This window comes from Poromitra crassiceps, assembly GCF_964638095.1.
Source record: "Poromitra crassiceps genome assembly, chromosome: 3".
Taxonomy (NCBI): domain Eukaryota; kingdom Metazoa; phylum Chordata; class Actinopteri; order Beryciformes; family Melamphaidae; genus Poromitra; species Poromitra crassiceps.
In genome coordinates this window covers 16,956,129-16,984,072 of record NC_139625.1, presented here as the reverse complement: position 1 = coordinate 16,984,072, position 27,944 = coordinate 16,956,129, and the positions used below count along the sequence as shown (strand labels likewise).

General features: G+C 44.2%; 1 protein-coding gene across 1 annotated transcript in view; it reads right to left on the bottom strand.

The window, feature by feature from the left end:
- Nucleotides 1-494: 494 nt before the first annotated feature.
- The window catches only part of LOC310773976 (peripheral plasma membrane protein CASK-like), a 100,646-nt gene continuing 73,196 nt past the window's right edge, over nt 495-27,944 (bottom strand). Inside the window, exons 12-26 of the mRNA XM_083634016.1 lie at nt 27,010-27,087; nt 25,903-25,983; nt 22,243-22,431; nt 21,958-22,036; nt 16,935-17,020; nt 16,759-16,827; nt 16,493-16,561; nt 15,224-15,259; nt 13,125-13,321; nt 10,426-10,541; nt 6,948-7,028; nt 5,598-5,678; nt 4,251-4,453; nt 3,117-3,206; nt 495-2,525 (exon numbers count right to left, since the gene is read on the bottom strand). Coding sequence (XP_083490142.1) covers nt 2,349-2,525; nt 3,117-3,206; nt 4,251-4,453; nt 5,598-5,678; nt 6,948-7,028; nt 10,426-10,541; nt 13,125-13,321; nt 15,224-15,259; nt 16,493-16,561; nt 16,759-16,827; nt 16,935-17,020; nt 21,958-22,036; nt 22,243-22,431; nt 25,903-25,983; nt 27,010-27,087 — 1,632 coding nt within the window. The 3' untranslated portion in view covers nt 495-2,348. The remainder of the gene's footprint in view (nt 2,526-3,116; nt 3,207-4,250; nt 4,454-5,597; nt 5,679-6,947; nt 7,029-10,425; nt 10,542-13,124; nt 13,322-15,223; nt 15,260-16,492; nt 16,562-16,758; nt 16,828-16,934; nt 17,021-21,957; nt 22,037-22,242; nt 22,432-25,902; nt 25,984-27,009; nt 27,088-27,944) is intronic.

The window sequence follows — 27,944 nt, the reverse complement described above, 5'->3', positions numbered from 1 at the left end:
GTGAAGTCGGTTTAGCCTTTGAAGTTACATTCAAAGCAATGTTGTAATATTTATGAGATGAATGCGAATGTGATTGTGTAGAGCTTCATTGTGCTTTCCTTGTGTGTCCATGAGGATGACATTGAATATGGAGTAGATTTACATAGAAATATTTGAGGGAGCGTCCCTCGTCGAAAAGGGATCATTAAGAATTCCAATAGGAAAATGTTCATTGGTTTCGAGATGGGCTGCAGAATGAAATCCAATCAGAATGTGGTTTGTTTGGGGGGGGGGGGGATTGTATGCAGAATTTTGGATGCTGCTTGAATTTTGGCTCCTAAAATGACAATTATTTGCATAAAATGATGTGCATGAATGCTTACACGTCCCACACACACACGTCCCAAATCAGGAGGAAGACAGAGTCCGAAGGCAGTTTACTTTCAACACTTAAAAGGAAATATATATTTTTTTAAATGAAAAAACAAAAAAGAACAACATTTCATACAGAAGAGCTGCTTTTGTCATTTGCAGAGGTAATTTACACAGGACTTGAAATGAAAACACTTTGCTTGAAGCGGCAGGACACGGCACCCACATCGCACAGTAGTAAAAGAAAAGAAAAGAAAAGGAAAAAGAAAATCCTTGGTCACAATTTCCCCAAACACCCTTCAACAGATGTGCCCTGTTTATGAGCTACTGCATGTGGGGCAGCGTTGTGTGTTTATGAGCTACTGCATGTGGGGCAGCGTTGTGTGTTTATGAGCTACTGCATGTGGGGCAGCGTTGTGTGTTTATGAGCTACTGCATGTGGGGCAGCGTTGTGCCACTTCTCGTAAAGCGCGAAGAGTTTATGTCACATACTGAGCTTCTTTTAAGGGTTAATATACACTGGCTCTTCGTAATTCACTCGTATGACGTACGCACCATTGGAACATTTACACACAAAATCTGCAGTAATTTTCTCTCCCTCAAAACAATAATACTCTTCATTTTTTTATTCATTTATATTTTCAAAGACAACAGTTAACAGTTCTGAAATGGTGGCTCTAGGATTGGATTTTTCGTACTCCATGAGGCCGTCCCCTTCAACACAACCATTCAAATGAAGACCTTTTTTTTTTTTTTAATTACAAACACGGCTCACTATTCAAGTTTGGAGAAGGGAGAGAGGGGCTTCCCGGAAGAAAGTCTGCCTGAGAGAAGCCGGGGTGTGCATAGGTGTTACTGTCTTCGTCCCCGAGTCTCTGCTGAGGCAGTCCGTTTTTTCTCCTTTCAGTTTCTCTCTGGCTTTTTTTCCCCCGTCCCGGGTTCGAGAGCCGTGTTTAGCTTTAGGTGGCTGTCGGTGCTTCATCGTTGCCGATCGTGCACCGAGAAGGAAAGTCCAGGTCCACTGATCGTTGATTAACATACGCATCTCATGAACAGAGGAGAGGAAGGCGGGGAAGACAAAGAGAAAGAGAGAGAGAGAGAATGACAATAGTGAGATGAAAAGATGCGGTAAGTTTTCTCAATTGTCCATTTTGTGCAAACTGAGATGTAAACAAAGACCAGGAGAGGATGGGAAGGGAAGGGGAAGCTACAGGCTACAGCAACAACATGGAAAAGTGTGTGTGTGTGTGTGTTGGGGGGGGGTTAGTGTGCTCCTTCAACGAGTTGATTGACAGGTGCAAGGGCCAATGAAATAAATAAGGGAGGGAAGGGGGGAGCCACTGCCAAGTTTCCTGTGCTTTTTTCGCTTCATTCAAAAATCGGGGTAGAGATTAGGGGGGCAGGGGTACTTGTCGCCACTGTGGCAGCTTCTAATGTGCTTGAAAGTTCGGCCCGTTCGTCATGAGGGCCAATGGGACGAGAGGATCGGGGAGAGGGAGGGGACACAGTACCACAAGTAATGCCTTAAAAGGTCAACATGTACAGGCACCCACATAAGACTGCTTGTATGTTCATGCTCGCTATTGCCTTTCCAATATTACCACCCATCCATCAATTACAAAAAAAAAGTACAAAATACAGTATCTACCACACTGCCCCTTCACTCCCCACCCTTCAATTATATAAGGACAGGACCATATTCATTTAGTTTTCTATCATTTATATATATATATATATGTATATATATACACACACAACGATATGCCTTTGAGGCTGGGGGCAAAGTCTGTGTAATGAGGCCTCACAGTCATTTATTTCTTCATCACCCTCTTTTTTCCACAACAGTTTATCCACAGAAATCCACGATTCTGCAAAGAGAGACGCGATTCGAGAGTCGATTCAGAGAGATATTCGAGAGGCGGCCGGGTGCGTGGGGTGTGACTCGGAGTTTAGTATCCGTGTGTTTGGATTGGAGATGGATGGTTCAGGGTGAGCTGCTAGTAGACCCAGGAGACGGGGACCCACTGCGCGGTGGTGCACACCAGGTCCACGGCCTCCTCCAGCAGGCGGATGGTGTCGTCGATCTCGTTGTTGATGATGGTCTGGTCAAAGTAGTGTGCGTAGGTCCGCTGCAGCGTCTCCGACTCCTTCTGGAGCCTCTGGAGGGAGTCGTCCTGTGGGGAGTTTGGGAGAAAAAGACAGCGGGATCTTAATGACTCGCCTTTTAGCATGGCTAGACCCTATGTTCGTTAAGTGTGGCGTGCCTCAAGGTTCCATTCTGGGTCCAGTTCTGTTCTCCATTTACATGCTTCCATTCACAAACATTTAGAAGATGAGAAGGGGAATAAAGAGCTAGGATTGGGCCAGAGGATACATCAGTGAATGAAGATGCACCAAATGAGAATGCACCACTGAGAAAACGCAAATTTACGAGGATTATTAAGGGATTAGAGGAAGGATGGATGGAGACCACACATCTACAATAGGAAAAGACAAACTTAACAAAAAAAAAATCCAGTACTTACAGGCAGTTTCCTGCACCACTTTGGGACCTTGAGTGCAAATGAAAAAAGGCATGCCAAAGAAAATACAAACATGCTTAAAGCACACAAGACACATGCAGTGAGATACATTAAGCAAAGGCGAAGGAAAATAAGTACAGAAACAAGTATGAGTGCGAGTTAGTGAGTGAGTGTGAATGAAAAGAAAAAGGCGAACAACTAACTTGTCCCGGAGAGAAACAGAGTAAGTATGCAGGTACGTACCTCTACCTCGTTCATCCCTGATGTAATGTTGGGTGCTGCGATGAAGACGACATAGGGAGCAAACTCAGCTGTCCTGAGGATCTTTAGTGCCTGATGAGAAAGACAAAATTGATTTGAGTATTGCATTAGTTCTGTATTCTGCATGTTTCCATGTAGCTGCCCTGCAATTTTCTAAGCAAACATTTGAAATGGAATGAAAAAAGCTGTGCTTATTTATCCAGGCAAAAGTGTTTCCAATGGCACTCCATGTGCACATCATAATTTATTTTCCTCCTCAAGCGAATGTGTTTGAAACTTGTTTGCGATATTATGGAAACTAGAAATCTCGTGCATGCCTTCAGTGTTGGGCAAGTTACTTTCAAAATGTAATATACTACATATTACTAGTTACTTTCATTTCGAAGTAATAAGTTACTTTACAATATTACTTTCTGTTTAGAGTAACTCGTTACTTATTACACTACTTTTGCATTACTTTTACCAAAACAACAGCAGCAGCAGAATTACATCACCGCCACGGAACCATCCCGAAAAACAATTTCAACCGCCTTGAAGTCAGTGTAAACAACCCAAAATTCTAAATGTTATTATTTTCCTTTGTTATTGTCATCTATAGTGCTTATTTGCATAAAAACACACAGTTTGATTAGGAAATGATTGTATCTTTTCTAAATATGTGCTTTGATTTAATAAAATGTAACTCAATTTGTAACTTGAGTTACTAGACAAAGTAACTGGTATAATATTACTGAAATCCTATAAGTAATAAGTTATATTACTGAGTTACTGCTAAAAGTAATATATTACATGTAATATGTTACTTTTGTAATGAGTTACCCCCAACACTGCGACTTTCTAGCATCCCTTGCTGTCGCCCGCTCAACTGGCAGCGCTCATTTCCACCTACCGTGCCTCGTTGGTTTTCCCTCGAGGGCAGACACAGCTTGGCTGCTGCTGCGTGGCCTCGCCCGCTCAACTGTTGAGCAATAGTGGGCCGTGCCAACCTTCGCCTTATTATAATAGTGAGATTGTATTGAAATTTGCAGTCAGGCTTCCTAATTCCATATGATCATCGTTGGATGCCTTGGAGGAGACGATCAGTGTCAGTCAAAAGCCTGAAACACCCCTCTTTACCTGTGGCTCCACGTCCAGGATGGAGATCATTCCCTGGGCGTGGATTTGCCTGATAGTCTCCAGCCTGGTCCCGTACATGGCGTCCTCATGGCTGCCGTACTCCAGGTAGTCGTTGTTGCTGATGTCCTGCATCATCTGGTCGTGTGACACAAAGTAGTAGTTCTTCCCGTTCTCCTCGTCCTTTTTAGGAGTTCGAGTCGTGTCTGGACAGACGGATGGAGCAATAGAGAGGGACGAGAGATGAAAGGACCGAAAAAAAAAAACAGCGTAAGGAAGAAACTGCCACTGATGTCAGTAGCTGCATTTACATGCACACTTTTTCCTCAAATCTGATTGAAATCAATCACTTTGAAGATTTCGGGTCAACTGTTTACATGTGATGTGATTTAATACGATCTGGTGTTTACATGCGTCCAGAGCATGCGCTGATTTCATTGAACAGCTGTGCAAAGGTGATGAATACAACTTGACAGGTCTGCAAAGTTCAAACTCTCGCATTGACCGTGAGACTCAAGCAATTGACCCTTTTCATGGGGGCCATTTTGTGTCGAAAAGGCAGGGTAAACACAGGTGCAAGCAAAACACTAATGAGGGTTTCCAACTTCCAATCACGGAAGTCGGAAACCCTCATTAGTGTTTTGCTTGCACCTGTGTTTAACCTGCCTTTTCGACACAAAATGGCCCCCATGAAAAGGGTCTATCGACACTTCTCACATAGGCCTACTTCTCACACACGTCTTCAAGTAGGCTACATTTTCTCACAGTGAAAAGGAGGCAGGAGTCCCCTTTGCATCAAGACGGAGGGCATCATGGGCACACGCAGAAAGAACGCAGCCAGAGTAATTTGGCTGGGGCGGCTTTAGCTCAGGAGGTAGAGCGGGTCGGCCAATGACGCAAGGGTTGGCGGTTCGATCCCCGCTCCCCATTTACCATTTAATTCAGTTTCATCGTTTACATGATAACATTTTCCTTTTGATCGGTTTGTGAAAAGGTTTAAACTGCCCCTCTGCAACCGCCTGAAATTTCAATCGGTTTGGGCATGAGCCGATTGAGGTGTTTATATGGAGCATTTTTAATCTGTTTGGGCTTTTAAACCTATTTCAAGCCGATTACTATGGTCCGTGTAAACGTGCTCACTGAGTGCTGCCTTTGTGTTAGAGGATGAGCCCTTGATTTGGACAATGGGTAGTGAATCAAACGATCTTGCATAGTTGTGTGTGAGTGTGAGTGTGTGTGAGAGTGTGAGTGAACGTGTGTGTGTGAGTGTGTGAGTGAACGTGTGTGTGTGTGTGTGAGTGTGTGTGAGAGTGTGTGTGAACGTGTGTGTGTGTGTGTGTGTGAACTTACGAGGGATGGGGTAGGCGAAGCGGTCTGCATGTTTGGTAATGAGCGTGTTCTTGATGTGCCTCCTGCCAACTCCATGTGCACCTAGGATGGAGGTGAGACAGCAGAAGGTAATTCAGTAAAACGACAGGTTGGACAATTCAACAATACACACTGACAGAGATGCCTACCGTCTGTTATGCATGTTCCAATTAGAAAGCTGTTTATTCTAATATTTTACACCCAGTCGACAGAAGTAGTTACAACTCAATATCATGACGGGCATGACAAAGATACACACTAGATGTTGACATTTTGGGTCACTAACTCCGGGCGATGAATTAGTGCATGGTATAGTTGTCTTTCTGTTCAGCTCAAAACTCGACTAGGTAAGTTAATACGTATTTGCTCAGAAATCGTGGGTCACATGCTTGAGCCAAATTTTCAAGCGCCGCACACTAAAAGAATGTAGTCTTTGGCAGGCAATATTACATCTGACCCAGCTCATATCCTATTTGAAGAATATCAGCTTCTGCCATCAAACAGAAGATTTAGAGTCCCACAGGCTCGGCTGAACAGACTGAGAAACTCTTTTGTTCCCCAGTCTGTCAAGCTGCTAAATCAGTCTAGGTAGGGACTATATTCTGAGTCTAGGTAGGGACTATACTCTGAGGCAAGCTGCTAAATCAGTCTAGGTAGGGACTATACTCTGAGGCAAGCTGCTAAATCAGTCTAGGTAGGGACTATACTCTGAGGCAAGCTGCTAAATCAGTCTAGGTAGGGACTATACTCTGAGGCAAGCGGCTAAATCAGTCTAGGTAGGGACTATACTCTGAGGCAAGCTGCTAAATCAGTCTAGGTAGGGACTATACTCTGAGGCAAGCTGCTAAATCAGTCTAGGTAGGGACTATACTCTGAGACTAGGTAGGGACTATACTCTGAGGCAAGCTGCTAAATCAGTCTAGGTAGGGACTATACTCTGAGACTAGGTAGGGACTATACTCTGAGGCAAGCTGCTAAATCAGTCTAGGTAGGGACTATACTCTGAGGCAAGCTGCTAAATCAGTCTAGGTAGGGGACTATACTCTGAGGCAAGCTGCTAAATGAGTCTAGGTAGGGACTATGATACTCTGAGACACTGCAGCCACTTTGTCTTTGTTTTCCCCTCTCTTGTAATGTATGTACTCCCATCTGATGTCATACATGTTGAAGCACTTTTTGTTGTACTGTGTCTGTTTTAAATGTGTTTTTTTGTATTTATGAGAAACAGAAAAACATGAAGTGAAATCAAATCAAAATTGAACAATTCAGCCACAAACAGTAACACAACTCAAATAAGACAAAAGAAGACAGTTTTGGCCCGGCTTTACCTACCCAGCAAAACCAGTGTTTTCCTCTTGAAAGCGGGAAGCTTGACCACTTCCTCATATGTCACCAGGTCTAGTTGGTCAAAGACTGGAGAGCAGAGGTGAAATGACAGCATTAGCTGTGAGGTTGGTAACCTCCATAGGATTTAAGTGAGTGCATGAGGAGGGCACTATGGGCTCGCGTGTGTACAATGAAATCAACCATGATGTATGGAAATAATCTGTGTAGGCTTGTTGGATGAGAAGACTGGAGTGGCTTTAGATGTTGCACAAGTGTGTGACTGATACCAAGTACTCCAATATGTGTGTACATGGAATATGCTTCAAAGGTGACCATCGTCATTATCAGTAACACATTCCACAATTTTGTGAAAACAAACATCTCAATAATGAAATTCAAGCCAAATAAAGAATCAGAGGGGACACCAACAATGCCACTGCTAGTCAGATTAACATCAGCACCATGTTCTTCTCCCTCTGGCTTACATCAAGCCTGGGATCCTGAATCAGATTTAATCTTTAGAACTAAATTATTCAAATGATGCCATAATGTGCCACCAAACGCTCGCTCAAATAAGCACCAAGCAAACCTGATCAAGGTCAAACGCCTTAAGAAAGCATACACTCCTGCTTGTTTGCAGTAACCTTGGTCGGATGAGAAACACAACTAAGCAATGCTAAGCTGACTAGCATCTGGCCGATTTGAATCACATTGCCAGGCAGAGCGGACACAGGAGCTCAAAGCAGTGTTAACAATGCAGCCGTCATTCAAAAGTCAAGGAGACATCAGGAAGAGGAGGAGTAGGAAGGAGAAACAGAGAGGAGCTGGACGCCACGTGTCCAGAGTTACTTACATGCAGCCAAGTCATTTGGGTAAGAGACGGCATGAAATATGGACAGAGGGAGGGAAGGGAGGGGTTAATAAAGACACCATAACAGAAGACAAATTGAACAAAAAAAATGAAAGACAAACCGGTTAACGTCAAAAGTTGTTAAGTACAGGACTGTTAGTCGTTGAACATTGAGGCAAAAGTGAGACACCAGTTAGAGACGTTGCCTTTGGGAGGGAAAACAGAGCACAAACATGCAGCGTTTACACTAGGATGCCCAGATAACAAAATGTTGGCCGATAGCCATATTTTAATGTCAATATGATCTGTATAAAAACAAGTTTCTATGATAATAACATTTTGTACATACTGAAAAACACACTGGGAATTTGAAAAAGCAAGCGGCGCACCAAATAGCAGTAGGGCAATAGGTCGACTTCTTTTTCCCCGAAAACATTTGGAAACGCCCACAAATAATAAATTAACTCCATTGTTTCCTCTCAATATGAAAATTTGGACCGGTACGATATTAACATGTTACAATTACAATGTTACAATTTCACTTAGCAGATTCTTTTATCCAACGTGACGCACTGAGCTTCATACAACACAAGCAATGATCTAGTCAGAAGACAACAACATGAGTAAGTGCCATGAGGCCAAGCTTGAGTCTGAATGGACCTAGGTGCCACCAGGCAGTGCACAGAGGAGATAGGATTTATTTTTAAATATCATTCATGTCCCTCATTCATCATCGTTCATGCAATTAATATTCATGCACATCTATTATCCCTTTTCCAACAATCCTTTTCATCATTCATGCCCATCAAGTGTGAAGGTGTTCTTTAAAGAGCTGCAGGGTCTTGAGTCTCTTCTTAAAGATAGAGAGAGAGACTCAGCAGATCGGATGGAGTTTGGGAAGTTGTTCCACCACCGGGGAACTACAGAGGAGAAGAGTCTACTCTAGCTAGTGACTTAGGTCCCTTTAGTGGTGGAAGTGCCAGGATGAGCGTATTGAGGGAGTTCAGGTAGGCAGGAGGGGGTGTAGACCTGAATGAGAGAGTTCAGGTAGGCAGGAGGGGGGTGTAGACCTGAATGAGGGAGTTCAGGTAGGCAGGAGGGGGGTGTAGACCTGAATGAGGGAGTTCAGGTAGGCAGGAGGGGGTGTAGACCTGAATGAGGGAGTTCAGGTAGGCAGGAGGGGGTGTAGACCTGAATGAGGGAGTTCAGGTAGGCAGGAGGGGGTGTAGACCTGAATGAGGGAGTTCAGGTAGGCAGGAGGGGGGTGCAGACCTGAATGAGGGAGTTCAGGTAGGCAGGAGGGGGTGTAGACCTGAATGAGGGAGTTCAGGTAGGCAGGAGGGGGTGTAGACCTGAATGAGGGAGTTCAGGTAGGCAGGAGGGGGGTGTAGACCTGAATGAGGGAGTTCAGGTAGGCAGGCGCGGTTTTTGTTGGGCCGATATATTATATATATAAAAAAAAGACAAACATCGGCCGATACCGATATGATTGTCGATCCCCTTCCAACCTCGTCACTCAAAAATGGTACAGCAAAATGCTATAAGCCTGTTGGAAATATAGAAACGTTAGCAAATTAGCTTATGTTCCCAATCCAATTGTGGGCAGCTTAGAAAACGAGTAGCAAAGCCCCAGAGAATGTCATACTGTGCTAGCTCTGCTGCTTGTGTACTCAAGTGTAATTTGCAGAGTGGATTTGTGGTGACAGACCTGAGCAAGCTTACTTTGCAAGGGAGCTGCGATGGCCCAGTGGTTAAGGCGTGGGACTTCCTGTGCAGGTTCCAACCCTGCTCGCAGCGAGTGGCTACATTACTACGGGGGCACGGTGGCGCAGTGGTAGCACTGTCGCCTCACAGCTAGAAGGTCCTGGGATCGATTCCCGCCTGGGACGCTGTGTGTGTCCCCCCATGTCTTCAGTGCCTACTGCCCAGGTGGGCTATCTTGTCAAAAGGGCCTTTCTGTGTGGAGTTTGCATGCTCTCCCCGTGCTCCTCTGGGGTTCCTCCATACAACATCGGTATGGACCCCCCCTAAAAACATGCAGAAGATTGTCGCCTGACCAGCGACGACAAAGAACTGAAGTTGGCCCCCGGGCGCTGTACACTGAAAGCTGCCCAGTGCTCCTGGCTGCCCCCCGGAGGAAGGACATGCCTCCAGATATTTTCTTAGTCTAAACGATAATCGATCAATTGAATCGTTGCAGCTCTGAGTCTGCTTTATTGAACCAAGCTTGACCAAAGGACAAATTGTATCAAAAAATAGTGACGTCAGTATCATTATCAAAGATTTGGGAGTATTTCACAGAAACCGTTTTGAGGTGGTAAAGCAGGAACTAAAGCAAATGTAACCAATACCATTAATGATGGTTCCATTCCATTTAGATGTTCCAGTGCCAGGGGCCTCATTAATGTTATTGGTTACACCTGCTTTACCACCTCAAACAGTTGCTGTGAAAAGGGCCTATGGATCCACACATTCCTTCAAAGAATTGAAGGGACGTGCAACAGCTTTCTTTGTTCATTACATATCGTACATATACATGGAAAGGCATGCGTGTGTGTGTGTGTGTGTGTGTGTGTGCGCGTGTGCACACACGCGTGTGTTACAGCTTTGTCTCGCTGTGCTGTGTGGAGATACCTGCGTTGTGCTTTGCCAGGTACTTGTCTTTGTACTGCTTCTTCTTCTTGCCAAACCAGGTGCAGCTGGCCTGTTGTTCCTGTTTGGTCTTCTCCATAGCGATACACGCCACACGCCTGCAAAGGACACACGCACACCCACATGTACCGGCCTGCTTTGTGCTTGTGTGTGTGTGTGTGTGTGTGACTATAGTCCTGTTCGAAACCGCTCGCTATTGCAGAAGTAGTGAACTATAGTGTGTTCGCCTTTTTTCTCTCCCTTTTCTTTAAACTAGTGGCCGAATTCTCAATTGTTAATTTGATTCACTATAGTCTACTATAAAATACCCACGGCCACAATGCACTGCAATTTCTAGTGAACAGTGAATGTACCCTACATTTTCTCCCAATGCAGCCATGTTTACCAAAGGAGAAGAAGTATGAGGTAGCGTCAGAAACTCGTTTGAACGTTCCCCATATAGTTCACTATATGATAAACACTATATGGGGAATAGTGAGTCAGTGAATGAGTGAATCATTCCAAACACTGCTAATGTCTGCGTCTGCTCCTGCGTAGTCTTCTTTCGGGCTATTCAGCCCATCCATCATGCACCTTGTTGAATGAAGCTCACTTCAGAGCTTTGCCAAATCTAATCTTTGCTTTAACTCAATTTCCCAGCTCCCTCCTGCATCCATTTAACAGCTGCATTGATTCACTTTCATTTAGCTGCTGACTCAAATTGACGAGAGGAAAGACTACTTCATGGTGCTTTCTGAGGCTTCGGACTATTTTCCTCCAAAGATATTCCATCTGTAGTTCCGCACGACTTTTTTTTATACGGTTTGTGTGACAAGCTTACTTCACATACTGTAGAGCCACTACACTGCATTTAAAGGTGTAAATGCATAATATGGTTACATACTTAGAAAGTTATATACGGTATGCACTAATTCTTTGATGATATCAATAGTGCACATTTCTATAGCGCTACATAATCATCATCATCATCAGTATATAAAAGGGAGCTAGGGCTCTGTCTGTCTGTCTGTCTGTCCCACTGATGACATCATCACTGATGTCATAAATTCACTCACACACAAGGCTATTCACCTTATTCTTTGCCCATACAAGGACGCTTCTGCATGACGTCATTTTGTAATCGTCTTTCCAGTTTTAGACACAGAAGTAGATTACGCCTACCGTAGTCATTTTTAGACTTTCCAAAAAGCTGTTTTCAAGCAAAAAACAAACTGTTTTAAAGTTTTAATATTTTTCGGGTGAGAACGTAACATATGTGTGACTAGTTTATCAGAATAACGGCTATTTGGAAATATTTAACGAGCAGCGAGGACTGGGAGTGCTGGCTGTGCTGACTGGTCGGACTAGCTATCTGTCAAACCCTACTGTAGGCTACTGGCAGTGAGAAAACACTGTCAACGTGCTTTTGTAACTAACGTTAAATGCCGACCGGGTACAGCCATCGGCTCCTCGCAGCAGTAACGCTATGAACATGTCACTGAAGTTGGCCGCAGTGTAGCTTAATTCTGAATGTTGCCAAACTTCATTCATTATTATAGTGACGTTTTGTTTTGAAATTAGCCGCCAACTAGCGCTGAACCCGGAAGAACAAATACAATTGCGTGTAACGCGGAAGAGAGAAAAAGTGGGCGTGGTGAATAAGGTGAATAGTTCAGTGATGATATCAGTGATGTAATAAATTCACAGTGATGTCGTCATCAGTGATGTCATCAGTCAGAGGCTCACAAGAGACTGAGGAGGCTCACGAGAGAGACTGAGGGAGAGAGAGAGAGGAGAGGGAGGGAGAAAGAGGGGAGGGGGGAGAGACAGAAAGGGGGAGAGAGACTGGGAGACATTGTGTGCATGCCAATAGGGCAGGCAAGGCCACACAGCAGCCGAGCTGCGGGAAAGGCCGCATAGTGACCGAGCTGCGAATGCGAGCTGCAGGACAGGCGAGGCCATGCAGCGGGCGAGCCTAGGAATCTCCTAGGCCTAGTTTATCATAATTTCACAGTGCAATGACAATTAAATCAGAAAGGCTCTTAGACACTGGTTCCTAAACTTTTTCCCCTGGGGAGCCACTTTTTAAAGATGACAAACCATCACGACCCAATTCACAAGAGGCCTTATTTATAAACCGTGAAAAGAGCGAATTTGTTCATAAATGAACATTCCTGACCATTTTTACTGCCAGTTCCACGTCACCTTATAGTATCTTGAATAGGTAAACCAGCCATTTCGAAGAGATATAAGTTTGGTAAATCATAACTTTGTTTGATGCACGTGCATTGAAAACACGTCAAATACTTTATAAATGAGACAAATGAAATACATTTAGGCGGAGTGAACAGGCTGCGTCATTGTTTTGATTTCCTCTCAGTAAACACATTTTAAATAAAAGACTATGGAAGAAATTCTGCACATTTATTTGGCGACCCAAATAAAATCTCCTGCGACCCACTTGTGGGTCCTCCTGACCCAGTCTGAGAGATGATACCTTGCCAGTACTTACGGTTAAACACGCTAACAACACGCTAATGTTGCTTGCCACCAGAAAGTCGATTATTAAGAGAGTATTGCTTAGGAGAAGAATTGACTTACAAGTAAAAACTGAATGACTGGAGGCTTAACATAATGTCCATGTGCTGCATCAACATTGCAACTTGTTCAGGTGCAAAGCTCTTTGAGCTAGTCTTACTCACCACTCCTGCAACTCTGGGGAGGGGATAAGGCCTGCGGTGCCGTTCTTGGTGTTCTCCAGCTTGCCCTGCCACCAGTTGTGGTCGTCCTTGGAGATGATCTGAATGATGTCGCCCACCCGGAAGCGAATGCCCGCCTCCTTGCACGGGATGAGGTCGTCTTTCGCCGGGTCGTACTCAAACTGAGCACGCACATAAATCTGGAAGGGAAGGGAGGGGAGGGGGGGGGCGGGGGTCAGAAAAGGCCAGACGAAATCTGTTATGGCGCCGTTCTATAATTGGGCAGGGAATGGGGATTGTGAGCAGGGGAGAACATGTGGGAGAGAGAATATGATTGGCCAAGCTGCCCATATGAAAGGAGGTCAGAGTTCAACTGGCTGCTGAATAGCGAGCCAACATGGCGGCACTCACACTTGTCATTGAAAGATCAAAAGAAAGAAAAGTGAAAATCAAGAGAGAGCACATGAGCCGAAGCAAGCGAGGAGAACGTAGACACCAAGAGAAATGAACACAGCGACACGGAAGTGATCCAACAAAGCGCTTTACCATTTCACTGGCGGCGGCGGCAGCGTCCATTTTGCAGACAGCTAATACGCAAAAACGTCCATTCACTTTTTTTTTGTCCCCCTTTCTTCAGATCCATTCAGGAACCAGCTATGGAGACCGTGCTTTGCTAGCTAGCATGGGATCTAGACACCACTATGAGGAGCAACCGGATTTTGCCATGAGGGTGGGAGGAGTTGAGATCTACTGCTACGAGGGGTTCCACTTGGAGACGTCTTACCTTGATGGACAATTTGTCCTTGATCGCAGATCTGGAGATCTAGGGGGTTGAGAGCATCACACACACACACTTACACATGTATCATGCAGTAGAAAACGTTCGGGGGAATCAACTAAGGAGGTGTGATGAGGGACGGACAGTTAGATGTCTGATGTTTAATAAATTAGAGAACTTGTGTGAGTATTTACTGCTTTAGAACTGTGTGTGTGTGTGTGTGTGTGTGTGTGTGTGTGTGTGTGTGTGTGTGTGTGTGAGAGAGAGAGAGAGACAGGCATCATGCAGTAGGAAAGACTGAGTATCAACAAATGTGATGTGAAGAGAGATACATGAAGGAGGTTATGATGACCAGGACACACACATCAGGGTTCCCAAATGTTTTCCATCTCAAATATACTTATTTATTATAGTGTTATAGTGCTGCTGTGTGCCGAGATTCAATGCTCACACAAACGACGGGAATGGAGGTTCTTTATGTGTTGAATCAACCATAGTTTTTATATGTAGCTGTTAAAAGGGTGAGAATGTCTGGTGTCCTGATAACAATGTACAAAAAAAGATGTGAAGTCACATTGAAAGAGTTTTTCCAGGAAATGATCTAATAATGCATTTCCCATACATCAGAACTGTGTAGGAACCCTGACCAATGCACAAGGCCCCCAGCAGATCAGGCTTTAGGCTGAAACATACTTCTGCGTCCGCCTCCACTTGGAGCCTTGCCAGTGACAGCTGGTCCTGTATACTCAAACGTCAGCTCGACGAGGAGTCGCGGGGGAGTCCCCAGCAAAATGAGTAATAGAAATTGTGTGATTTCACTAGGATTTCAATGACTACAAGTTAGCCCAAGGAGAGAATGTACTGCATATACTTTGGTAATAGCTTTCACTCTCTCCTGTTACCTCATATCTATATTATATTGTACTCGCGCTGTTCGCGTCGAGTCACATTTTCGAGGAGCTGCACGCAGGCTGCGCTGGCAGGCTCGCCGACCACGGCGCAGCCCTCGGCGCATTCGGCGAGGGGTGCGCCACGGAAGTATGTCAAGCCTTTTAGTAGAGCTAAGGGCCGACATTGGAGATCAATATTTGCTGTAAACAGCATTTATGTAGTGGGAGGGGAAAGGGTCACATATTAGTGACATATTAGTGCATACGTGCACATCTCGACACGCGTACATTCAGTCTCGTCTCTCGCACGCGCTCTCTGCTTGTGGTGTGTGTTAGTTTTGTCATAGCAGAAGCGGTGTGTGAGGCGGGGGGGAGGGGCAGGCGATCTGACTAGAAGAGTGGGGTTGTGGTGTAAGGGGGAGGAGGGGTCTCACCTGGCGGCCTTTAGGCTGAATAGTCGATGGCAGATCCTAGATGGGATGACACAACAACGTTTTGTTTATTTTCCAGAGTCTGTGCACAGGAATTACTAGTACTATAAACACTGTCACAGTTGACGGAAAATGTTAACGATTATTTTGATAGTTGCCAGTGAAGAAAGACAGAAAAAAGAGGAATGATATGTTAAAGGAACATGCTAACATTTTGGGAGAGTCGCCTATTTGCCATATTCCCGATAGTACGACGAGAATGCAGATGCCTTTCTCTCTTCTGTGCATGCAGTATAACATGCACTGCACCCCTCCTGCTAGTCAGCTGAGCAGCTGAATGGTCTTTCCCTCCTCTGTGCGTGCAGTATAACATGCACTGCACCCCTCCTGGCTGCTAGTCAGCTGAGCAGCTGAATGGTCTTTCTCTCCTCTGTGTGTGCAGTATAACGTGCGGTGCACCCCTCCTGCTAGTCAGCTGAGCAGCTGAATGGTCTTTCTCTCCTCTGTGCGTGCAGTATAACGTGCGGTGCACCCCTCCTGCTAGTCAGCTGAGCAGCTGAATGGTCTTTCTCTCCTCTGTGTGTGCAGTATAACATGCGCTGCACCCTTCCTGCTAGTCAGCTGAGCAGCTGAATGGTCTTTCTCTCCTCTGTGCGTGCAGTATAACATGCGCTGCACCCCTCCTGCTAGTCAGTTGAGCAGCTGAATGGTCTTTCTCTCCTCTGTGTGTGCAGTATAACATGCGCTGCACCCTTCCTGCTAGTCAGCTGAGCAGCTGAATGGTCTTTCTCTCCTCTGTGCGTGCAGTATAACATGTGCTGCACCCCTCCTGGCTGCTAGTCAGCTGAGCAGCTGAATGGTCTTTCTCTCCTCTGTGCGTGCAGTATAACGTGTGGTGCACCCCTCCTGCTAGTCAGCTGAGCAGCTCAATGGTCTTTCTCTCCTCTATGCGTGCAGTATAAAGTGCGGTACACCCCTCCAGCTAGTCAGCTGAGCAGCTGAATAGTCTTTCGTCTGTGTGTGCAGTATAACGTAAGCTGAATGGTAGTGGATGGTACACAGTTCAGTCATCAAAAATACACATTTCAACAGTGCCAAGACACTCATATGTACAAGTTATGGCTCGTGTACTCACCACGCTGTAAAACAATAATCTAAAATGACGAGGAAGGGTCATTTTCGAAGTGACCCACCCAAGCCTCTAGTACTATGTCCATGTCCCTTGCAGTGCGTGAGAGTGAGAGAGCGAGCGAGAGACAAAGGGACACTTACCAGGATGGAGCTGGTGATGCTAGCATGACCGTTTGCAGGCGACTGTCGGGACAAGTCTGGTGACTCTTTCTGCAACAGAAAACACGCACAGCTTACACAAAACACGCATAATGAACAGATGAACAACAGTTTCCCCCCCATGTACAATACAATGCTTTATTGTCCCTTAGGGGATTTTTTTTTGTAGCGTCTTTGTAGCGCTTGCAAACACCCGACAAGCAAGCACGGGTGTGCACGTGTGGGTGTGCACCTGTGTGATCCCTTACCTCACAAGACATGGACTGGGACCGGTAACTGGGTACAATCTTAAAGGTGATGCTACCCCTCATTTCCCTCTGTGGGGACAGAAAAATGCACATGAGGACTAGTAAGGTCCAATGACAGCAACTAACTAAGATTTAAAGAGGAGAGAGGGGAAAGAAAGCATGATTGGAAGACGTACCAGCATCTTCTGGAGCTGTTCTACCGTCTGATTGGCAACGCTGATGCCGTTAATCTCTCGGATCTCATCTCCTACATGCAGGGTCCCTGAAGAGGGCACACAGTGACATCATCAAACAGTGACATCATAAAGGCTGGGGTCTGTTCCTTAACATGTCTCCATTTAGGGGTGAGAAAGGTATATTGATCTTTTATTTTGCATGGACAGCCAATGTCATACTCAACCGTGCACATGTGTGTTATCTGCATTTACATATAAAATGGATAGTTCCGGTCCTTGATTGTGATTGGTTGAGCCGCATTGGAAGCTGTTGTAAAATACTCTATAAACACACACACCCGTGACCACATCACAGTATTACCAAAGAACTTACATTGTCAAGAACTGAAAGCTAATAGGTCATTCCATTGCAACATCAGCGCGCAGCAGCACAGCACAGCTACACCTCCGCTATTTTGCCCTGAAGGAGACTACAGTAATAACGCCAGTAAAACGTGCCGTACAAAAAGTACATTTACCGAAATGGCCCGTGTTCTTCCCAGGCAGAGAAGTACGTTTTGAGACATTAAAGAGGAGTTTAAAGGAGGCGTTTTCAAGCACCAGAGTTTTGTCTCTTGCCTTCTATACTCTTTGGTTTTACTGCGCCAAACAGCATCTATGTGTTGCCTGGCAACCATTCTGCTAAATGTAGCTGAAGAACTGCTGGGCGGATGAACGATGATTTGTTATCAATAAATGATTGCACTTTTTGTTGCTGTGTTTATTTTATGAAAGCTTGCCAGGTATACAGTATGTAGTAACCATTTTATAAAGGCAAATAAGCCCCGTGAGGCAGTGGAGTGCCTAAATCACACCTAAAATCACTTTAACCCACATCCTCTTTGGGCTTATTGCTTAAGTTTAGTATACAGTACCTTGTTCTAAAATCACTTTAACCCACATCCTCTTTGGGCTTATTGCTTAAAGAGCATGGAGCAGGGTAATTCCTTTGCTAAATGTATACTTAACCTTGTCCCTATGTCCATTTGAAAAGTTAATGCAGCATTAAAAAAAAAAAAAAAAAAGTTTGAAAAAAAGAGAGGAGAAAAACACCTTCCTTTTTCAGAAGGAAATAACAGGCTTTTATTCTGTTAAGACAAAGTCTGCTACGTCACAGTGGGGAGTGGCTCCCGCGTGCGTGTCTCCCTCTCCCCTCCCACTGTCGTCAATTCCGTGGTCAAATCAGTCGCATTTCAGGACAGATAGTCAGGTCAGGTACGTACGCTAGTCAAAGTCAATCAGTCAGCCAGTTGGTAGGTTAATCACTAGTTAGTTTTTAGTATATAGTTAGTCATTTAGTCAGTAGCTGCCTGTAGTAAGTCGTTGTCAGTGAGTTTTGGGTCGGGTGTCGCCAGGTTACTGCATGCAGATAACAAGCTGTCAGCTCCACTCTGCTGCTGCTGCCTGTCTGCGTGACACTCTCTTTCTATCTCTCTCTCTCTCTCTCACTCGGTGTGTGTGTGTGTGTGTGTGTGTGTTTTGTACCTGTCTGCGCGGTGACACGCTCTCTATCTCTCTCTTTCTCGTCTCTCTCACTCGCTCCGGGAGGGAGGGAGGGGAAAGAGCGAGTGGAGGGGCCCTCCGTCAGTCCCCCTCTCTCTATCTCTCTCTCTCTCACTCTCACTCGGTGTGTGTGTGTGTGTGTGTGTGTGTGTGTGTGTGTGTGTGTGTGTCGAATTACAGTCCGCACCTCGGCCCGCCTCCGCTCGCTTGTGTGTGTGTGTGTGTGCGTCGAATTACAGACCGCACCTCGGCCCGCCTCCGCTCGCTTGCTTTCAGGCTTCTCCACAACTCTCTCTCCGCGGTCCGTTGTGGGCTGTTCCTGCTCTCTTTCACTGTCAAAATTAGGCTGAGGACCATCACATGCATGTGCATAAACATTTGCTACCTCCTCTTCCTCCTGAAAACCGGCGTTAGCATCCATAGTGTGTGACTGACAGCCCTGACCTAAGTGACGACAGACAGAGGGACAGCGAGCATGCCTGGCGACTCCCCACTGTGACGTCAGAGTTTTGGGATCCAAGATGTCAAAATAAAAGCTCAAAAAGTAAAACGACCCCAGAAGTCACTGTAGTGTATATGTAAGTGTCTTAATGTGAAAATCGAGTTCCTCCATAATTCACCTACACATTGACTGATTGGGGTCTCTAACCTGCCCCATGCTCTTTAAGTTTACTATACAGTACCTTGTTCTAAAATCACTTTAACCCACATCCTCTTTGGGCTTATTGCTTAAGTTTAGTATACAGTACCTTGTTCTAAAATCACTTTAACCCACATCCTCTTTGGGCTTATTGCTTAACTTTAGTACACAGTACCTTGTTCTAAAATCACTTTAACCCACATCCTCTTTGGGCTTATTGCTTAAGTTTACTATACAGTACCTTGTTCTAAAATCACTTTAACCCACATCCTCTTTGGGCTTATTACTTAAGTTTACTATACAGTACCTTGTTCTAAAATCACTTTAACCATTGATAGTACATATAGATCTGGATAAAGTCAGCGTGACGTCACCCATTGGGTTTTGATAGCAGAAAATGAGGCTTGAATCTCCCGCTTCCTGCTCATCGTTGATTGGTTGAATGGATTAACTTTACACGGAAGTACGGGGAGAGAGGGCTGTTAAAACACTAGTAGAAGAAGAAGGAGGAGGAGGGGGCGGCTGCCCCTAGCGGCTGCCGGGGGAGTTTCTGAATTTGTCTCACAGGCTTGAACGACTGCCATCTTGTTGTTCGCTTCTGTTTGCTAGCTTGCTCGCTGGCTGGCTGGTTGCAGTGGTGAAATGGTCCAAGGACAACAAATATAATAACTTTTAGTCCGAAGGTATGGGCGAGTAGGAGTCCAGCCAGCCGACCACCGTCTTGTCCGGGGCCTGGCCAAGAGACCATGGTGTGGTGTGATCCTGGTGCATTGTGCCTGGTGTGAGTCTCCAGCCTGCTAGCTGCTGCTAAGCCTCCACAAGGTAAACTGCTATTATACTTATCTCTGGGCAAACTCTAAAATTTATAACTGAGGTGGATTTGGTCGCGCACTTGGTGCTCTGCTATGTTGGACTCGTTGGACTGTTTGAGTGATGCTCATGTTTGTAAGCTAACGCTAGCTCGATTAGCATCGTGTGCTAACGTGTGAGCACCGTTATAGCCTACTTTAACTGAAATTTGGTGGCGTTATGTTATAGTAATTAATATAACACGGTGTCGTTTGTTTCTTCAAGGGATGGCCGTCGGAGTACCATGGTGGAGCAGGAACAGCACAACAGAACAGAGGCACATTGTCCCTTGGTCAAATTATTTGTGAAAATGAATGCTACGTTTTGATTCCCATGTGCATATTACTGTGAGAATATTGCTGATCATCAGTTGTTCAACCTAAGATATTGCAATAACATAAGCTAAATGCTGACAGATTTGAGACTTTTGATATATTTACTTTGAACCATTTGGTATGTATCTGCCAGTGTGTTTTTGTCAATAAACATTGCCAACAAAGAACCTTGTTGTGTAGGCTATGTGCTAATTAAATCATGTACCCGAATGTACCGCAAATCTCATAGAACAAGCCCATTATAGTTGTCTGGTCAGAGCAGGCAGGTTGTTAATAAGATGTGATATAAAGATATTTGATGTCGAGTGAACCAGCTTCGACCAAATGACCAGGAAGAAGAATGAAGATGGAGAACCAACCGACTGCTTCAAATCAACGAATGATTTATATTTATTGAAATATGGTTAGCTGTAACAATTCGACATAAACAAAGGCTACACCATGCAACATATATTTTGATATCATTCAAACTTAAAGAATGGTTAATTTTCCACCATGGTAGGCTGTACTGCTGTGAAATGGTTACCTATATTTGTATCAAGTGTTGCTTGGTAGATTATCTATATATGCCTAATTTACCAGTAGACATATTAGTGCAAGACCTTAGGCTATGTTGAGTTCTATCGATCTGATAAAGTATGTTTTAAAATAAGGATAACAAATTGCTGAGCTTGGCGGATGCCTCAAGACAAGTATGTATCATTTTTAAATGTCCAATACCATACAGAAAAGCAAATTGAACAAACGACCAACAGCATTCATGTCTGCAAAAACTTGTGATGTTATGTCACGTTGACATATAACCTTATGACGCTTACTGTATAACATGGACAGACCATTTAACGTTAGGCTACTTTACATACCGTTAGATAACGTTAAATGGTCCGCCATGTTATGAGCGTCACGTTACATGTATGCCATCTATACAGTTACGTGTGTCTACTAACATTATTAAAATATCATAAAGTAGCGCTATTTTCTGATAATTTGCTAAAGTATGACTTGCTATCTGCTAGCCATACTAGCCTTGTTTTGCTAGGTTTTCTTATTCGTGTACTTTCCGCAGACTAGATGCCTTTGCGGCACATTGCTGCCTCTAACGGGCGGAAGTATTACTGTTTCCCAATATCCAAAGTATATCGCCTATTTTCCTCGGAATGGGGCTATAATTAAAAAAACTGGGGCCTTGAGAGCATGAAAAATACTTGAAATTGTTTTTTCAGACCATAAACTCATTTGTAAAGTGTTTATTTAAGACAGAGACCGAGAGAGAAGTTGGCTCGTTTCACATAGAGTTGAATGGACGTTCAGGGATGATGTTACACAAGCTGCGCCCCCCACTGGCCATTTGAGAGTATGGCAACTTCCGCATTGGCCTCAAAAAGAGACTGGCTGTAATGGGGACTGACTTTAACCCACATCCTCTTTGGGCTTATTGCTTAAGTTTACTATACAGTACCTTGTTCTAAAATCACTTTAACCCACATCCTCTTTGGGCTTATTGCTTAAGTTTACTATACAGTACCTTGTTCTAAAATCACTTTAACCCACATCCTCTTTGGGCTTATTACTTAAGTTTACTATACAGTACCTTGTTCTAAAATCACTTTAACCCACATCCTCTTTGGGCTTATTGCTTAAGTTTAGTACACAGTACCTTGCCGATGGATCATTCCACCATGCATGATCCGGGCGACGATACAGTGGTTGAGGTCATTCATTTTCAGAGTAATGCCCTATAGGAGACATGGGCAGGGGGTCACATTCTATACAGACACAAGTACTAAATTAAATACTATGAATAAAATGTACTCCAATAAAATATTTTTTTTTGACCAAAATAACTATGTGTGTATATGAGCATCTCTTTCTGTCTGCATCTGAAGGTTTTTGCATATCGGAATCTGTATATATGTGTTTCCGTTTGTGTGTGTTTCCCCACCATGGGCTCGTCAGTGTTCTTCTGGAACTGGACCAGGCGGACCCTGGTGACGTTCTCCAGGTCCATGTCTCCGTTGGTGCTCTCCGGGGAGTCTCCGTTCAGGTAGGGCGAGGTGGGCGGGGGGGTCACCCTCAGCGCCTCGTCGCTGTACACCTCGTGGGCGACCACATCGTGGGTCTGCAGCAGGGCCTGGGGCACAGGGAGAGAGACACACACAGATGGTACATTTTTACATGTCATCCAGTGGACCCGTGGATCCAACGCACACAGTATCTATCATAAGGGTGTGCAATACCAGTGAAACGTTTTGGACACACCTGATTGAGTGTTCTATCGATCAAGGCATTTTGATCTAAAGGCTCGGGCTTAAATGCTTGAAATTAGTTTCTTAGACAAATAAACATCGTGCAGTTGATCCTATGTATGAATTTCTTTCCAAAGCCTTTCCATAAAGGCAAAGGGCGGCTAGTTTAAAGAATCTAAAATATAAGAGTTTGATTTTTGACACTTTTTTGGTCACTGCATAATATACCATTTGTGTCCATACTGTAATTTTGACATCTTTACTATTATTCTAATATGTGGAAAATAGGGGAAAAAATCAAAATAAAGACAAATGTTTGCGTCTAAACTTTTGACTTGTGTGTGTGTCTTTTTGTCTTTTTTTTTTGCATGGGTGGGCATCCAACCCTGAAGGCAGCATTAACACCATGCTCCACCCATAGGACTTGGGGGTCGCTGGTTTGAATCCCAAACGCAATAACTACAGTACTGTCACAGTGCTCATGGGCATGCTTAGTGGAACTACTGAGTGGCCAACAGTAGAAGACGGTGGCTGCTCCCTGGATGAATAAAGGTTAAAGAAACGACGCAGCTTTCTTGGCAAGGTCTCATTTGAAAAACTTTAATTTAATCTCAGTGGTCGGGAATCGGGATCTTGTTGAATAAATGTTCAACAAAGCAAAAATAATACAGAAGGACACTTTGGTTGTTGTGCTTTTGTTTTTCCAATTTTAAAATGATGAGTCAAAGTCAAAGGAAAAAGTCCCACAGCAGGGTACATGTGCTCGAGTACGGTGTGTGTGTGTGTGTGTGTGTGTGTGTGCACTGCCATGACGCTGCAAAGACAGCATGGCTTACCACTAATCCTCTTTGAGGCCACTTACACCTGAACATTAACATGCGTTTTCTGTCATCAGATTGCAATCAGATCACAAAAACGCATGTTAACGCCAGGTGTAAATGAAATCAGGCAAATGTGGTCAAGCGCTATCTGATTGCAAACACGTTGACAAACACGTTTCCTGACTGCCGCCTTTTACCAAAAGATCACATCTGCTCACCTACAGTACAATCTGAGCAAAAAAGTGTTTACTGATCATGTGTGACAGTGACAAGGACCTGGAACAGCTGGCACTGAAGGCTTTTGGTTTATGGCAGGAGTTTTCAAAGTCTGACACTGTGAAAAGTGATTCTGATTCTGATGGGACTTAATTGTCTGGTGGGGCAAGTACATTTCTCTTCCACTTGTCCTAGCAAAAGATCCACTTGTCCTGGACAAGCGGACGAGCCTTAATGTAGAGCCCTGGATCGTGATTATTTGATACCATAGACACTCAATAATTGATCCAAGTTAGCCTGATATTGCTGTTTGACTTCAGACTACATCAAATGCATAAAAACGTCTGTCTGAAGGCATTTATATGTTTCTGACTCTGGGAGTCACACATTTAGGCTATTCTACGCGATCTCCTTTTGAAATGAAAATGAAATAACTAATGTATTAGCTAATAAAATATTTTTCACTTCCATTCACTGAACCTCCTCTGAAACCGTTTGGAGGCCCGCCTCCCACTTTGAAAACCTCTGGTTTATGGTGTTTATCAGTGTGGCGTTATCAAGTCTGAGCGAGACACAACGGCATGAAAAAGCTATGTATACTTAGAAACTACGGACGCACGATGATATCGACATCTCATCAGTATCGGACGATAAACGCTTTAAAATTAAATATCGGCACCGGCCCGAAACAAACATTTCTGCCGATATGACAAAATTACGCTTAAATGACGCTAACCCTATCCCAGGGGTGGGCATCATCCAATCCGGTTTAAGTACGATGAATCTTACAGTTTTGTTTGAACGAAAATGCTACATAAATAAAAATATGGCATGGCAAGTTGAAGTAGTTTTCTTATTTTTGCCGAGTGAATGTGTTAATTTTGAAACATATTGTATGTCTGTATCTGCAGGTGTGCCATCATGATAAGAGTAGTCATAATAATGTGTTAATTCCACTCCAGGAGAGAGTTGACGTTCTCTGAAATTAGCTGGAAAAGAATTTGCGCAAATATCTATCGGCATAGGCAATCGGCCAAAAGAGTTGGAAAATGATTGTGATGGTCTTTTAGCTATTTTTCCTACTTCTTTATCTCTGGATATTGACATGAACGCTACGCTGCATACAGACACTAAGACAAATACCTCGTATGTAACTTGCATATTGTGGTAATAAAAGTGATTCTGATTCTGAAAATATATCGGCAAAAAAATCCACTATCGTGCATCCCTATTAGAAACAACATTGCATTCATACAAGTGAATTAGGTCTGTTTTAGCGCTTAAGAAATAACTAGCAACAGCCTTAAAGTGCGTCCTTGGACCACTGTCTCCGTGCATAAGAGGCGGCAAAGTAGAAACATTCGGCCGTGAAACGTGTTTCTCTGTGTTGCCATGGCGAAGCCCCTCACATCTATTTCACTGGTGAACTCAGTGAGGTGTGTCTAGCAAGCTCAAGCACCCGGTCAGCCAATCAGGTCAGAGAGCAAGCAGGGCTAATCGGATCGAAGCGAAGCTGAGGCCCGACAGCTCAGTGTCAAACACACAACCAGGAAACACAAGCGTTGCCTTTTGTGCTTGTACCTGATCTAATAAAACTACACTTTCACTCTACATTTAGCATTCCCTGCTACGCAGGTTTACACCGAAGTTGACAGGACTAAAACGGACTAAATCCACAAGACAAATACCATGCAAGGTGAAAAGTAAGTCTCGTCTTGTTACATTTCCCAGTGGCTAATACATCACTGCATCAAAATATCCCTTACTGGGGCAAAAGTTGCAGCCAGAAAACAAACTAAAAAAAAATCCTCCAAGTAGGGCAATTACAGCCTCCCAAAATGGTCTACCTCTCGACAGGAGCTCCACCTCCGATTTCTTTTGCCTGATTTGTCAGTTTCCGCCCGCCTCAGCGTTCTCCTCCCCAGCTATCCTTTTAGTGTCAGCTCCGTTTCAGCTACGAGCCTCATCTGATGAAGATGGGGGTGTTGAAGGCCGCGGTAAAAGTGTCGTTCTCGTTGCGGCGTGGTATATCCACAACGTCGCCGGGCTGCAGCCCCTCCCTCGTCACATCTCTCCGGTCCTTCTTACTGACCTGATTCCTCGGTTCCCACGGCTCACACGGCTGACGTGCTAAGCAGCTTTGCTGCTCAATGAGTGACAAAACAGCCTCGCTTCTGACACAAGTTTTAATCTCATATACAAATGCCCTATGTGCTTACATGACCCGGTAGCAGAAATGAGGGAGCGTGTGTGTGCGCTCGTGTGTGCGGGCGTGTGCGCGCTTGTGTGTGTGTGTTTGTGCGTCCTGTAATGTCCCACCATGAAGTGTGGTTGTGTGAGGATCCTCCTGAGCTCCTTGGCCTCCATGTTCTCTGGGTAACATGAGATGGTCTCCAGGACCTAATGAGGAAAAAACAGGACACAGGGAAAGAGGTGAGAACCCCAGCTATCACAGAACCAATCTAGATGTATCCAAAAGTCAAAGCATTAGGATATCAGCACACACTTTCTCAATCTGTTAATTGGAGGGTTTTCATGTAAATAATGTTCACTTTGTGTAAATAATGTTCAATCAGACCTACTAGAATACAATAGCTTCTTGGATTAGAAGGATGATTCGAAAAGACCCTCTTGCAAAGATGATGAAATATACTAGGGATGGGCAATGAATTTCGAATTTTCGAATAATCGTTTTTATTATCAAGATCGACTTTTATTATTGAAAGTCGATTTATTGACAATCTTGTCTTAAAAAGTATGTTTTCCACTGTTTTTATCGGCGCCTGTCTCTTTAAGAGCAGCAAGTGTCCATGTGACGTTGCCCTGGCTGCGCACTGCACTCACTCACGCAAGCAGCATTAGAGACAGTAGCACCCAGAAGCTTGATAGAAACGGTAGAAATTTGAAATGGTGTCTACATTACACCAACACACAGGGAAAGGTTTCAAGGCTTGTTACTGCATGAAGAAAAGCTGATATTCTGTCTACTGTTCCGTGGGCTATCCCGGCTTCGTTCGGGAAGCTAAGCTAACGTGGCTAACGTAGCCTGGGTCTGTGAACATCAATAGAGTCCCAAAGTCACCCCTGTCCATGGGATTTCATCCACCATTCATTTCTCCATAGACCTGGCGTAAAATGCTTTACTTGGTCAAAACAAGTGATTCAAATATCATTAGAATCAGGGGAGACCATATAACATTTGTGACTCGCATTCTTTTTTTTAGGGGTGGGCGAATTTTGACGAATGTTTTTGCTAGCAATGCCCATCCCTAAAATGTACACAGAGGAGAGTAAAGCAGATTTGTGCACTAGTGTAGGCCACATGATAGAGGCATTGCTTGTGAAAGCGTGTCGTATTTATATGTGTCAAAATATAATTTTGCTTCCCCGAGTGTGACCTAAGCAGCGGTGCAGCCATGTCCTCACCTCTTTGGCTCTCTGCACTCCATCGCTGGGAGGGTTTCTGATCTGGGGGGATGACCTGGTGTTGATCTTGTCATAGAGCTGGAACAACAAACAAACAAACAAACAGACAAACAGAATTGAGCCTCATGGGTAACACATAATGTATTTGACAGGGAGATCTGTGTGTGACTGTGACGGTTTTGGGGAGCTTCCAGGTGTGAATGACAGGGAGATCTGTGTGTGACTGTGATGGCTTTGGGGAGCTTCCAGGTGTGAATGTGAGTACAAGTGTCAGTATGAAGCAGAGATCTGCTACAAAAAATCCTTCATACCAAATGCAATAAACCTGCTAAATTCATAAACCCCATCCACATAAGAACCATGTCCGTTATCACTGCCTGTATGTGTGTCCCTGTTCCATGTTGTATTATGTTTCCATCCTGTCAATCCCTGTGTTCTGTACTGTGTACCCTGGTGTTTGTTGAAATGTAATGTATTTGTCTCCCATGTTGGAATGTAATGTATTCCTCTCTGTACACAAGCAAACCTGTGAAGCCGAAGACAAATTTCCACATTGTGGACAAATAAATAAATTGAATTGAATTGAAAAAGAACATGTGCACCAAGTCCATTTTCCCTGAGTTAATGAACCTATATATACTGCCGATTTTTGAGCTATCATGACACCTAGTGGACATTTTTGGGAATCACGGATTAAGAGGTGCTAACATTGTGAGTATGCTCTCTGTGTGTGTTTGTGTCAGGGTATCCACACATTTTTAAACATAAAATTTAAGGACTTTTCAAGGAATTTCCAGGCCCTTTTCCCTCGAATTCAAGGACCCAACACATTAGTAGTTTGAGAACGAATAAAGGTTAATTACTGTTACAACACAGTATTTTCACAATGAGAACTAGCAGCCTTACAGAAGCTCACAGACAACAACTGAAAACAC